The 13,743-nt window shown below is 38.7% G+C and overlaps 1 protein-coding gene across 1 annotated transcript in view; it reads left to right on the forward strand.

The window, feature by feature from the left end:
* The window catches only part of LOC149261892 (uncharacterized), a 227,564-nt gene that overhangs the window by 122,716 nt on the left and 91,105 nt on the right, over positions 1 to 13,743 (forward strand). The window contains exon 4 of the mRNA XM_089422981.1: positions 6,625 to 6,965. Within this exon, the coding sequence (XP_089279107.1) occupies positions 6,625 to 6,965 (341 nt within the window). The remainder of the gene's footprint in view (positions 1 to 6,624; positions 6,966 to 13,743) is intronic.

Genomic DNA, 13,743 nt, shown 5'->3' on the forward strand with positions numbered 1-13,743 from the left:
TCTTGAATGGAGATCTAAAATAAAATGTTTTTATGCCCCACCCTGAAGGATTTGCTGTGAAAGGACATGAACATAAAGTATGCAAACTTGTGAAGTCCTTGTATGGCCTCAGACAAGCACCACGAGCCTGGTATGGAAAACTAACTAAGCATCTTCTGAAACTCAATTTCAAACATTTTGATCTTGATGATGCAACTTTATTTGTCAAGAAAGTTGGCAAAACAGTTGTATATCTTGTGGTATATGTAGATGGTCTTTTGATGACAGGGAACAATGAAAGCTACATTGCATCCATAAAGAAGGAATTGGGGAAAAGTTTTGAAATGACTGATTTGGGCTATGTTCATTACTATTTTGGCATTGAAGTAACCCAACATACAAAGTCCATATTTCTTTCTCAAAAGAAATACATTGGAGATTTGTTGAACATGTTTGGCATGACATAGTGCAATCCTCTTACTACTCCAATGGAACAAAACTTAAAGCTCACATCTATTGAAGGAAAAGAATTTGAGGATGCAATGAAGTATAGACAGCTTGTAGGAAGTCTCAACTACCTAACTACTACCAGACCAGACATTTCGTTTGTTGTTGGAATCCTCTCCAGGTTTATGCAAAAGCCTTGTGAGGGACATTGGTCTGCTGCAAAAAGAGTTCTAAGGTACTTGAAGAGAACTCAAGACTTTGGAATCAAGTATACACTGGACGACTTCAGCTTGATTAGATACTCTGATTTAGACTTCGATGGAGACAAAGAAACTGGGGTATCAACCTCAAGATATGCTATGAGTCTTGGACCAGGAGTTGTCTCCTAGAGATCACGCAAACAATCAGTTCCAGCAGATTCCACAACAGAAGCAGAATACGTGGCAGCAGCTGAAGCAACAAAAGAAATTGTTTGGCTCAGGAAAATTCTTGAAGATTTGCAGGTAAAACAAGTACAATCAACTCCACTCATGATTGACAATATCTCTGTAATAAAGTTGGCCAAGAACCCAAAATTCTATGATCGAACGAAGCACATCAATACTAAATATCATCTGATTCGACATCATGTTGAGGCCAAAACAATCCATCTCTGTCATTGTTCCACAAATGAGCAAATTGCAGACATCTTCACCAAAGCGCTTGGAAGAGAAAAGCTTGAACGATTCAGAATGATGCTTGGACTCACCAACATCCCTTCAGATTAAGGGGGGGAATGTTGACACCTAATCCTTGTGATTGGGTGAATTTATGTAAATAAATAAATTAGAAATATGAACAGTCATCGGGAGATGAACTGAACAGTCTCTCCCTCATGTATATAATGAAGATCTACCTTGTGGAATAAGATACGAATCAGTTTTTGCTTTGTGGAGTTACTGCCTGGCCTGACACAACTTCGGCCCCTCGACAACAACTATTACTTCTCGCATGTGTGGACTAGAACTGCTTCTTCTTTGCCTCTAGTTGCCTCGCTCGACCTAATTTGTCTTCTGAATCTTGAAGGGGACTTTGTTGGCCCTTCCTTCTGCTCTTTTTCACCAAATCCTACGTCCACAACAAAACCCTAGCTCGACAGCAGAAACCCTAGCGAAAAGCTACAAAATGTCAGCCCTCTTCTTCGCACATGTGGAAAGAAAGAGAGAGAGAGCAACCTAAAACACTTCTTCTCCTTCTTCTGCCTTCTTCGCTGCCCTTTTCTTCTTTCTTCACATAAGAGAGAGAGTAATGAATGTGTCCAAATGAGGTTGAACTGTCTCCTATATATAGGTCTTCTAGGGGTACGAATTCCAGCTTCTAGGCTGACTTGACAGGTTGGCAGGCCAACTTGGTTTTGGAAGGCTCAGTGAAATACAAAAATAATTCTTTTTACAATTTACAGGATGCCTAATGGGGTCTTCATATTATGACAATGCCCCTGTTTGACTTCTTGACGTAGGACAATCCTAGAAGCACTTTCAATTAGTGCTTGGCCGATAAAACAAATTTCTTGGGCAAGAAACCCAAGCTCAATAATAATAATAATAATTTTTCTTTGTTTTACAAAACACAAGAATCAAAAGTACATTTCATATTTATGAAGACCGAACCTAGTTACACTTTCTTCAACATTGTCAACTTCTCTTTGCATATTTTGTATTACTTTTTTACCTTCTTGAAAAGTTACATTTTAAATATTTTGTATGTCTTCTAGTGTTACTGAATTTGGCTTCAATGTAACATCCTATAGTGTTATTTTTTTTCTTTTTGTATGAAAATATCAAAAACTGTTTTTCCGTATTTAGGATGGACCCTAGGTTTTCCATCGAAGGTGAGCCCAAAACAATGTCACTATCGTCAAAAAACAAGGTTTTTGCGGTGAGTTGTGAGATAAAAGTATAATCCCCAATACTTATTTGTAGATTGCTTATGTCGTATTATTTGTCACCTGTGTCAACAAAATTAGTTTCAATTATATTCGATTCAGGAATCACTAATTGGTTAGCACATTTAGTACTAACATAATTACTCTCTTCTGTAGGACTGATAGAGATTATAATATCTTTTCTTGCGAGTGATTCTTTGATTTTAAATAACGTACTAACACATTTACTAAAGGTTTTAGGAAATCTTTCATTATAGATCCCCATTTTTCTTTTTTCCCGGATAAACTTAGGGTTTTTTAAAGTAATCCTTTTTAATACTTAAGATTCTTTTTGTAATTTTTTTTATTTTTATAATTTCCCTTTTAGTAAAGCCTTAGATGTTAGCGTTTTTATCTTTAATGAAGTCATTTTCCAAAATATAATGAAAGACCCCTTTGTTTCTTTAAATATTAATACCTTCCTCAAATGTTAACGCTTCATATAACCCTTTTAAATTTTAAAGTCTTATAATAATAATAATACTTATGAAAACCTTTACCTTCTTAGCATATAATAAAGGTTTTTATCCTTTTATATATATTTTCCTCTCAACTAAAACTCTTTTTATATATAGAGGTACTTTTGGAACTATACCAAAACTAAAAATAACTTTTTCCCTCTCTACACTTTTAAAATTTACTTTAATGCGCTTTTATGTATTAATCAACAACTTTTATAAATTCTAAAAGACACTTTGTAATTTCTTTCTATCCCTGTAATATAAGCTTCCCACCTTATACAATAATGTAAAAAGTCACGTCTTTAGATATAAGGTCATGGCTTTTCTCTTACATTCTGTCGATTGTATGCATAACAAATTTGACGCATATGTGAAAGGCGTAGGTGTGTAGCTATTAAGGTGGCGTTTGGGTTGGATGGTATGTGATAGCGGAATAGAGACAATGCAACTGGACAAGGGTTCGAAATATGCAAATGCGAAAGTATGTATAGTGGCCGATATGGCTGCTGTTGCGGCTGATAGACAATGGTCGACAATGGTTGTTGTCAGTGGATTGTGTGGTAGTTGGTAGACGATGATGTCAATGGTGGTTGGAACTGTGGCAGGTGGTGTTGAAAACAGTTGTAGGCGCGACGGTTCGAGGCCGCTGAGTCGAGTTTGTTGTTGATAGCTGTCAACGCTGCAAAAGGTGGCTGAGTGGCCATAGGTAAGTGCTACTTTTTTTTTTCTTTTTAATTAATTAATTATTTTTTTTTTCTATTTATTTTATTTTATTTAATTTTTTTAATATCTAATTTTTTATTTAATATTTTTCATAAATAATTTTGTTTTATTATTATTATTATTTTTTAATCTTTTTTTTTACATATATATATATATATATATATATATATTTTTTTTTTTAATTGTTTTTTTTTGTAATGGCCAAGGGCCAATTGGTGAAAATGGAAAAACTCCAACTTGAGTAGTGAAACGCTTCAGTTGCGACGACAACAAGGTTGACAAAGGCTTGGTGGCCAAAGGCCAGATCAGACTGGTTCTCTGCAGCAGTTAAATAGCCAAAGGATCGAACAACTCTTATACCAATGTAGTGAACAAGGCTCATATAAGCAGCGAATAATCTTCAAAATACTTCGTGTTCATCAAGTCAGTTCCATTAGGGCTAATTAGCCCACTTGAAACTACTATAAAAGAAGCATCGTTGGCATTCATTTGATCACCATCTCATCAAAATGTTCGATTTGCAACTAAAGGAATAGATACCACATGTGCGAAGAAGAGGAAAGGGTTTCTTTTGATCTGTACTGACCTGATTCTTGGAGCTGAAGTTGACTGCATTTGTCTTGGGCATTTGTACATCTGTTTGAGCTTCTATTTTGTATCATCTTGAAGGCCGAAGACTTCAGAGACTTGTTGACTTTCACTGACTGTAAAATTCGCTCTCTCATTGGATGCTGACTTGGGTTGACCAAATATCTTGATTGTGTTTTTAGGCTGAGCTTTTCTAAACAATGTGTTGAATTTTCTGTGTAGACTGCAGTACAATATTTCAGCCTCTCGTTACAGTGACCACAGGCCAGAATTTCGGCCTCATTGTGCAGACTTCATTCATTGGACAGAAGTTGAGTCTCTCTCTTTCTATTGACAGACTTTGATTGGTATTTTAATGAGGATAGATTGTTGAAAATAGCAACAAGAAATGATAAAAATAGAATCCAGAATATTTCAATTTTAATTTGTCTTTGAATTAAAATTGTGAATTACAATTGAATTTAGTCTCACCAGCTGCTTGGAAATAATTAATTAATTCATTATGGATTAATTAGTTGGAGAAATTCAAGTTAGAAGTCCTTTTGCAGTCATGCAAGAGTTATCCCTTAAATTAAGGAGATTATCCCTTAATTAAGGAGATAAGATTGAGTTATATTTGAGTTGTAATTAGTTAGCTTAGTTTACTGGGTTAAGTCCAGTTAAATTAGTTCCAAATTGTTTGAGGAACTAATTGTGAGTTATCAGTCAGTTGATGCATGCATGCACTCAACCAGTGTACTTCAGATAACTGAAGATTCCCTCATCAAAAGCTCATGCATGTCTATTCTGAGAAAGACCCAGTTGAGCTAAATCTCAAGGACAATGTACTATAAGTTGCATGTGTTTATCTATAAAGGAAATCAATGCATGCAGTCAAGGTAAGGTTCCTTGAGGGTTGCACAGTTCTGACAGTGTGTTAGAGTAGTGTGCGAGAGTAGTGTTACATTGGGTGAAGGAGATCATCCCAGAGGTAACTGCACAAGGAAATAGGAGCTTGGAGGGCAAAGAGGAAGGCTTGTGAGAAGCTAGGTTTGCCTGTGAGCATCTAGGAGGATTGTACTGAGAGCTGGCTAGCTTTGAGAGCTAAGGCTTTGTATAATTCTGATGTATTTCCACCTTGTATGATAATACAAATAGTGGGGTTTTTAGCTGAGGCTTTCCCCAAAGTATTTTCATGTGTATTGTGTGATTGATTCTTCTTCTTCTGGTTATATGTGTTCAACTCTGATTCAGCTCGATCATTAAGCTTCCGCAAATTGATAGTAGAAGTAGATTATAGTATTTTGCTTTGGTTATATTGCATTATCGGGTTAATCTATAGTTGGATTTTCTACATAGTCTTAGAGTGAGATTTGTAGAGAATTTGCAAGAAATTCTACATAGAGTTGGATTTGTTGAGACAATTTTGATGGACAAAATCTCTCTCTCATAAGGAAAGAATTTCGGGTTTTTGCCTTGTGGGTTTTGCCCTGGTTGTGAGCCTAATCTTGGTGTCTCTTGTCTCTTGCTTATTGTTCATTATCTACTGTGATTTCTATTTACTGCTCTTGTTGAAGAATTGAATGGTTGAAGTTTTTCATGTATAGTTACTTGTTGATTAAAGTATAAGAAAGGAATTGATTGCATCAATAGAAGTAGTTATCAATTGTGAAAAACTATTCTAGTCCTAGCTACACTAGAATTTCAACAATCTCAGCTCAATATATAAAATATTGAATGCTTTTCCTTCGGTGCAAAATCCCAGCAAACACCCTCTTCTTGGGTGCAAAGAGCCCATTAACCAAATGAGAAAGCCCCAAGGGTTTTTTCAACTGGAAATACCTTCCGAGCTACTGAATTTCAAGATAAAGTTACATGCATTTTGTTCATGATACAATGTTGTCGAGCACACCATGAATGCATGCGGCGATCTTTCAATGTGATACCCTATTATACTATGTACTTATCCTTTTCTTATGTTGAGAAAATATTATATTTTAACTCAGGTGCATTACCTTGGAAGATGCTTTAGGTTCTTTTATGGTGGTTCCCTATATGTTAAACGTGTATCAGCCCTTTTGATCAACTTTGGTTGCTTGAGGAGTCGGGACATTTAAGTAAATCATTTTTTCAGAATGGTATGGTTGCATTTCAATTTTTTGTAAACATGGAAAAAAGTGTTATCCTCATTGTGCCAAGCATAATTGAACAAGTTCCCAAAAGAGTTTTTTATTTTAGCAGACATAAATGCCCTGTACATTGTGAAATATTGATGATAGAAAATCCTTGATACCTAATTATGCTACAGGCAGGAGAGATATATTTGCAGCAGTTTATATCATTTTAATGCGATGGATACTTATGGTCTTAAAAAGATAATGCTTTCTTCTCTTATTTGTATTCACATGTAAATATCAGTATCGTGATGTCAAGAGGATTTTTTTTTCATTACAGTACTTAACTCTAGGAAATGTGGCTGTGCAGATTTTCTCATACTATTCTTTACAGAGGCTCTCTTTTATAGTGGCACTGCAGTTTTCCTTCTGGTGGCTGACTATATGCAGAGACGTTTTTTCCAATTTTTACCGGACAAGCGTAGCTTCATTAATAGGCTATATGGATACAGAGTTGTTTCAATAGCAACCTTAGTGCTCAGTGTGCTCCTACCGCTTGTATGCCTGGGTTTGGTATGGCCATGGACAGGACCAGCCGCATCTGCTGCTATTGCTCCTTATTTAGGTGGTCTTATTGTTCAGTTTGCATTTGAGCAGTATGTCCAACATAAAAAATCACCTGTTTGGCCTCTTGTTCCAGTTGTTTTCCAGGTAAGTGACATGCTTATACCATGCTAATTCAAATACTTTGCAATTTTTTTTTTGATAACCAGAACAAGAATTCTGTGTTAAGCAACAATCTGTGGCCAGAACATGCAGCTGAAGTACATTGGAATCAATACTACGGAGAAAAACTTTTCAATGACTCTGAAAAGGAAAAATACCAGCCTCTCCCAACAAAAGAATGGGAGATCCAATACTAGACCTTTTGAGACTTGAGTCTACTGCTTCTTGAGAACATGAATAGATTCGTACAAATTGTTTGCACAAAATGGTAGAAAACAAAGCATTTCCATGATTTGATCCAAATAGACCCCCCACTAAAACCACAAGAGGCTAAAGAATGATGGGCACCAGATTTTGAGGATTTCTTGCTTTGATCTTTTCTACTTCTTGTTAATGGAGGAGAAGATCATTGATTGCTTTCTTAGAACATCTGAATAGGAAGGAGAAGAAGAGGAGAGATTGGCCTCCTTCTCTTCCTTCGAACTGGCCTCTTCTTCCTTCTTATTTGAAGGAGGGGTTTTGTCAATATCCTTAGAAGTAGTTTCTTCCTCAATGGGTGAACTAGTGTTCTGTGAAGGCACTTGATCTGGATCCGGATGATCTTCTTCATCTTCTGCCTTCGAGGACTTCAAAGGTTCATATCTATTACTTGATGGAAGATGTTGATGAGATTCAGGCCTGCATGGATGAGGCCTCTTAGATTGATGATTCTTGTGCTTCCTTCAAATTGGTTTGAATGCTCCTTGCTCGTCATTACTTTGAGAAGATGGCGGAGGGATGAAAGGAGACTGAGATGCTAGAGATTTTTGCTGAGTGTCTATACTCATGGAAATAATTGTATTTACAAGGAATCTATTCATAGTCCAGAGCTTGAAGATGGGACCAACCCTCGAAGTCATGTTGAAACGCCTTAGAGAGTCCTTTTGCAAAATCCATTTCAACACAAAATCTAGTGCAAAATAAGTTATTGTCCTTTTTGGAAATATGGTAGCCATGGTTGGTATTTTCGTCAAGAAAAGAAAAGGAAATTAAATTTGAATTAATTACTCCACATTTGCACAAGTCGGTTAGGCCCCTTGGAGGCACCCTTTTGACCCCCTTTGGAAGACTATAAATAAGAGACCTCTCCTCCTCATGTGGCACATCGACTTGTGACTTGATCACCTCTGTTCTATCAAAGAAAGAAGCATCAAGAGGCCAAATTTCAGAAGGAAGAAGTAGGAGAGGCTTGGCATTTTTGGGTTAGGGTGAGGAATGAAGGGATTAAAGCCCCCATTCATCTCTCATTTTCTCACTTTGAGTTTATGAGAGTTGGAGAAAAGAAGGGAGGAGAAGAGAGGAGAGCTTGGCGGAGTGAAGGAGGAGGAGCTTGGACTAGGAGCTTGGAGGTCTTCATCTACAAGAGCTAAAGAGGTAAGTGCAAACCCCAAACTCACTTATTTTTTTGACCTTTTTTTTTGTATTTTTCTCCTCCCTCTCCTACTCTTTCCCATTGTTTCTACTTGCTCATTTACTTGCAGGTTGTCCACCACCTATATCCATATTCCAAGATGGTGTTCTTTTGGCTTCTATGTATCATTCCACTTTTGGTTTTAATGATGGCAAGGGGGAGTAGGAATAGAAGGGAAGAAGCACAAGAGGACAATGGTCCCAATATGAGTGACCCAATTTATGATGAGGAGGAAGGGGATGAAGTTGAACCTGAAGGGGAAACTGAAACACTAGACAAGAAAGCTGCATTAACACCCTTGTGGAACTATGTGACCAAACTTGAAGGGGGAAAGGGTGGTGGAAGCTACAAATTTTTGTGCCCTCATGGTTGTCATGGAGGAAAACCATTTAGTGGTTCATATACCCGTGTGAGGAGGCATCTTTGTGGGGTGATGGACAGTGATGATAAAAAGGGTGCTGTGGGGATACAAATTTGCCCAAACATTTCATCTGAACAAAGAAGAAAATACATCCAAATAGAGGAGGTTGCACAACAAAAAAGCAAGAAACAAAAAACTCATTCTGAATCAAGTGCAACCTCTAGATTTGGTAGCTCATCTCCTCATGGTACTTCTGGAAGCTCTGGAGGTAAAAGAACAATAGGGGATTTCCTTAATGTTGCTGGGAGGGATGATGTGGATGGAAAGATAGTCCGATTTCTTTGTGCTTGCGGTGTACCATTCAATGTGCTTCGCTCTCCCTGTTGGCATGAAATGGTAAAGGTCATCAATGAAGCCCCAAAAGGATACAAGTCCCCCAACTATGACAAAGCTAGAACGATGTTATTAGAAAGAGAAAAAGCAAAGGTTCAAAGAGCTTTGACACGTTTTACAAATGAGTGGGTAGATTGTGGGGTATCCATTGTATCAGATGGGTGGACAAATATTAGGAACCAACATTTGATAAATGTTCTTGGTGTTTCTGCTAGTGGTGCAATATTTATTACATGTCATGACTCCTCCTCCATTAGTGCATCTTCACAAAACATTGCAGATCTCCTATTGCAATCAATCAAAGATGTTGGTCCGAATAATGTGGTTCAAGTGATCACAGATAATGCAACAAATTGTAAGGCTGCAGGAAAAATTATTGAGCATACTCATCCACACATCTTTTGGTTTGGGTGCCTGGTTCACACATTGAACCTTTTGATGCATGATATTGTGAAGCATAAAGAATGTGGTTGGATTAATGAGCTTTATAGGAGAGGGAAGCAACTCATTAAATTCATCACAGGGCATACAAGGGTAAACTACTTCTATGGCACTTACTCCAAGTTGCAGTTGCTTAAACTTGCAAAGACAAGATTTGCAAGTTATTACCTCACCTTTAGGTGGCTAGTGAAGGTGAGACAAGCTTTAACTAATATGGTGTGTGCTGAAACATGGGATGAAATTAACACTGATAGAGATGGTGCTAATGCAGCCAAGGACACTATTCTTGACATGTACTTTTGGTCACAGGTTAAATATGTTTTGCAATTCACCAAACCAAGTATTACATGATCAAGTTTGGAGATTCAGATCGACCAATAATTGGGGAGGTGTATGAGCAAATGGATAGCATGTTGGGGTAGATTAAAGACATTGTTGAGCCTAGAGATATCACCTTGTACAATAATATTCGTGCAAAGGTGGAAAACGGATGGGAAATGCTAAATGTTCCATTGCATGCATTAGCATATGTTTTGACACCTAAATACTATCATCCATCATGGCTTCCAACACCAACACCTGGGGGGGGAAGCAGGAGAAAGCCACACCAATATCAAGAGGTTCACAAAAAATATATGATTGCATTGAGTAAATTAGTCCCTGATGAGGAGGACGCTGCCATGATACGGACACTGTTGAGCAACTATACGCTGAACACTGATCCATTTGGGAGCATGCATGCAATTAGAGATCAAGAGACTTTTTCTTCTCGAGCGGTGGAACATGCATGGAGGGGCTACTCCACTTCTACAGACTTTGGCATTGCAGGTGCTATCACAGGTGGTAAACACTTCTTCTGCAGAGAGGTGTTGGAGCTCTTATTCTTTCATGCACAGTGCTAAAAGGAACTGGTTGAGTTTAGACCGGGCAAAGAGCTTGGTTTATGTTCATTACAACTTGCAATTGTTGTCCTATTACTGTGATGATGCAAAGACTAATAAAGACCTTAAGATTTGGGACAAGAATCCAAAGGAGCCCAATTTGGAGGATGGAGTGTTGCGATTAGAGCAATTAGAGGATGCTCTTATCTAGGTATGTTCATTGTGGTATGAATTTTCCTTATAAAGCATTTCTCTAATTCATGTTTTTAATTCTTTTTGTTAACTAGTGTTTTTTTTTGCATGAATTTCTTTGAGCGATTCCAGGATGATGATGATCATGTTGAGATGCCACCCCCATCTGGTCCCTTGGTTCCTAGGTTCCATGGTTCAACACCAATAGCAGGGGGTTCGTCTTCATCAGTTTCAGTGCCACAACTTCCACAGGCAACATTTTCTTCATTGCCACCACGTGGAGGCCTGCTGCCACGTTCTCTTTGTGGTGGAAGGAGGAGAGATTAGTAGATATATTTACAATTTACTAATTTTGTCATAGATTAATCATTAGACTTGTAGGCTTGTGAATTTGAACCTTTTTTATCTTGGTGGTGACCAAGTGACATATTTTGTAAACATTATTATTTGAATTTTGGACATGACAAATGTTCACAGTTGCTTACTTGCTAGATAAATCATAATATGCTCTATGTTTTATGTTTTATAATATGCTTAAATATTTTATGTTTTATAATATGCTTAAAAATTTGATGTATGTTTGTAATTGCTAGAATATAGATGGTTGAAGTTCGAATAATTAATGATTGATGTACATACTAGTAACTACAATGGAATCATGGATGCCATATCTATCTTGATTTATGCAAAAATATGCATGTTTTCATGTCTTCTACAACTAATTTGGTATTTGGGATGTTTTTTTTGAGTATAAATGCAAAAAAAAATAAAAAAATATGTATAGCAGACGCTTTGCTTCCTAGATTTTGGAAGATGACGCTTTCACGTCCCCGCTTGCTAAAAACGTCCCCGTTTCGTCCTCGCTTCGTGCAACATTGGTACTACGACTACACCGCTGCCCCACTGTGCCTTGTGCATCATGTACTTGATGTCCATGTATTGCTGCTATGTACAACTACACTGTTGTCCCAATGTGCCTTGTGCATCATGTACTTGCTGTCCATGTATTGCTGCTATGTACAACTACACTGCTGTCCCACTGTGCCTTGTGCATCATGTACTTGCTGTCCATGTATTGCTGCTATGTACAACTACACTACTGTCCCACTGTGCCTTGTCCATCATGTACTTGTTGTCCATGTATTGCTGCTATGTCTGTGACTGTTTAGGGCATATTTTCATGCAGTAATAACCCTTGATCAACTACCAAAACTGCCCTTATTGACTGCGACTTACCCTTGGAGAAGTGGTGGACTGCTGTTCTGGGCATAGACAATCCCCAATACACCTCGACATTGCCCTGTTTTGGAGTGGCTAGGCCTGTGGCCTTCCACAGACCTCCGCTGCCACCTATAGCCCACTCAAACCACCATATGTTGCCCTCCAAACAGTTCGTAGGGCTGCAACTTACACACAACAACCTACATTGCCCTTTACCAAGCATTGGGCACCTAAGAACACCTCCATGCTGTCTTGAAACAACCTGCCCTTGTCTCGGCCCTCAAAGGAGCTACCTCGGCCTCCCTTACAACACCTCGGCCCTCCAAAAGACCCATGAAACAAACCTTCCTTTGCTGCGGCCAAGACCTTCTGTTGACTGCAGTTAGGGCATCCTTTAGGACTGTGGCTAGGGCATCCCTTAGGACTGTGACTAGGGCAGCTTGTTTAGCCTTCTTTCCTCCTGCGTCTAGGGCTTCATCCTCCTAGATTTCTTTTCCACTAAAATCCAAAGCGAGTGGAGAGAAATCAAGAGTGAAGTGTGTGTGAAATGACTCTCAAGTCATCTCCTTTTATACTAAAACGTTGAGCACATGTGGGTGTTATTGAGTTGCTGGCTGACCTTGACGAATTGTCTTATAACACAAATAAATTCATAACTCCATGAATACTTATCGGAATTGGATGATCTTTAGATCATTCCTGCACCTCTCGATGAGAGGGATCTAAGAAAAATATCAGCTGCCATAAGCAACATGACCCACATGGAGTTTGGCCCTAGTTGCCAATTTTAACACTCCCTCTCAACTAGGGAGAACTCCATCTCCTGATCCATCTGCCAGACTGTACTATCTCTGCCATCAGTGCTCTGCACTGCACTGCTCTGCTCTGCTGAACCATGAAGAAGAAGAATTGGTTGAGAATGTCTCATACCATTCTCTATTGACTCGAAGTCAGTTCCATATGAAGAGAGTGTGTCATACCACTCTTACTAACCCGAAGTCAGTTTCATTGATTCTAGATCAATATCACAAGAGAGTGTCTCAAACCACTCATACTGATCCTAGATCAGTTTCATTGATCCCAGATCAATGGAGGTAATCTTAGCATAGGGAGTACGGTAGATACAACGATGCGTCTATCGATAGTACTACTATGGTCCCTAATCCCATTTCCCAGCTCATTGGCCAGATGAGAGGTACTTCCCATGAGTCCCAAATTGCATGGGTAGGATGCCTTGATAGGAGAACCATTCATCCTGTCCCTAAGTCGCCTCGGGGTATCACCGGGGAAGGTTGAGCCATTCACCCTGTACACGACTCACTATTAGGGGAGGGTGAGTCGCCCTATGGTCGCGTGTTGCTCCAGTAGTACGCCAAGCCCCCCGGAGCTCCCAAAGCTCAATGCATGGAACATGCATGACTCTCATAAGAAGGTCTCTCAATGACTCTAAGTCGTTCGGGAAAGTCACAAATTTGACCTTTCCCTGGGGCTTTGACAGAATGTCCGCGACTTGTACATCAGTCTCAATGTGATAGAGCCTCCTCGCTCATCGACGTACCATATCCTAGATAAGGTAGTATCTGATGTCTATACACTGGAGCAATCATAGAATACGTGATTCCTCAACAATCGAATCCCCCCTGGTTGACACAGAAGATCACGGTGGTATTCATCATGTGTACAAACAACTCATTGAAGAGCTCCCACAACCAGGCAACTTTACAGGAGGTCATACTCATAGCTATGTATTCAATCTTAGTGGTGCTCAAAGCAACCGTCTTCTGCTTCCTGCTCATCTAGGATATCGAGTAGAACCCAAAGAGA

Source organism: Pinus tabuliformis, chromosome 6 (genome assembly GCF_031772625.1).
Source record: "Pinus tabuliformis cultivar Carrire ecotype Pingquan chromosome 6, CPIR1, whole genome shotgun sequence".
Taxonomy (NCBI): domain Eukaryota; kingdom Viridiplantae; phylum Streptophyta; class Pinopsida; order Pinales; family Pinaceae; genus Pinus; species Pinus tabuliformis.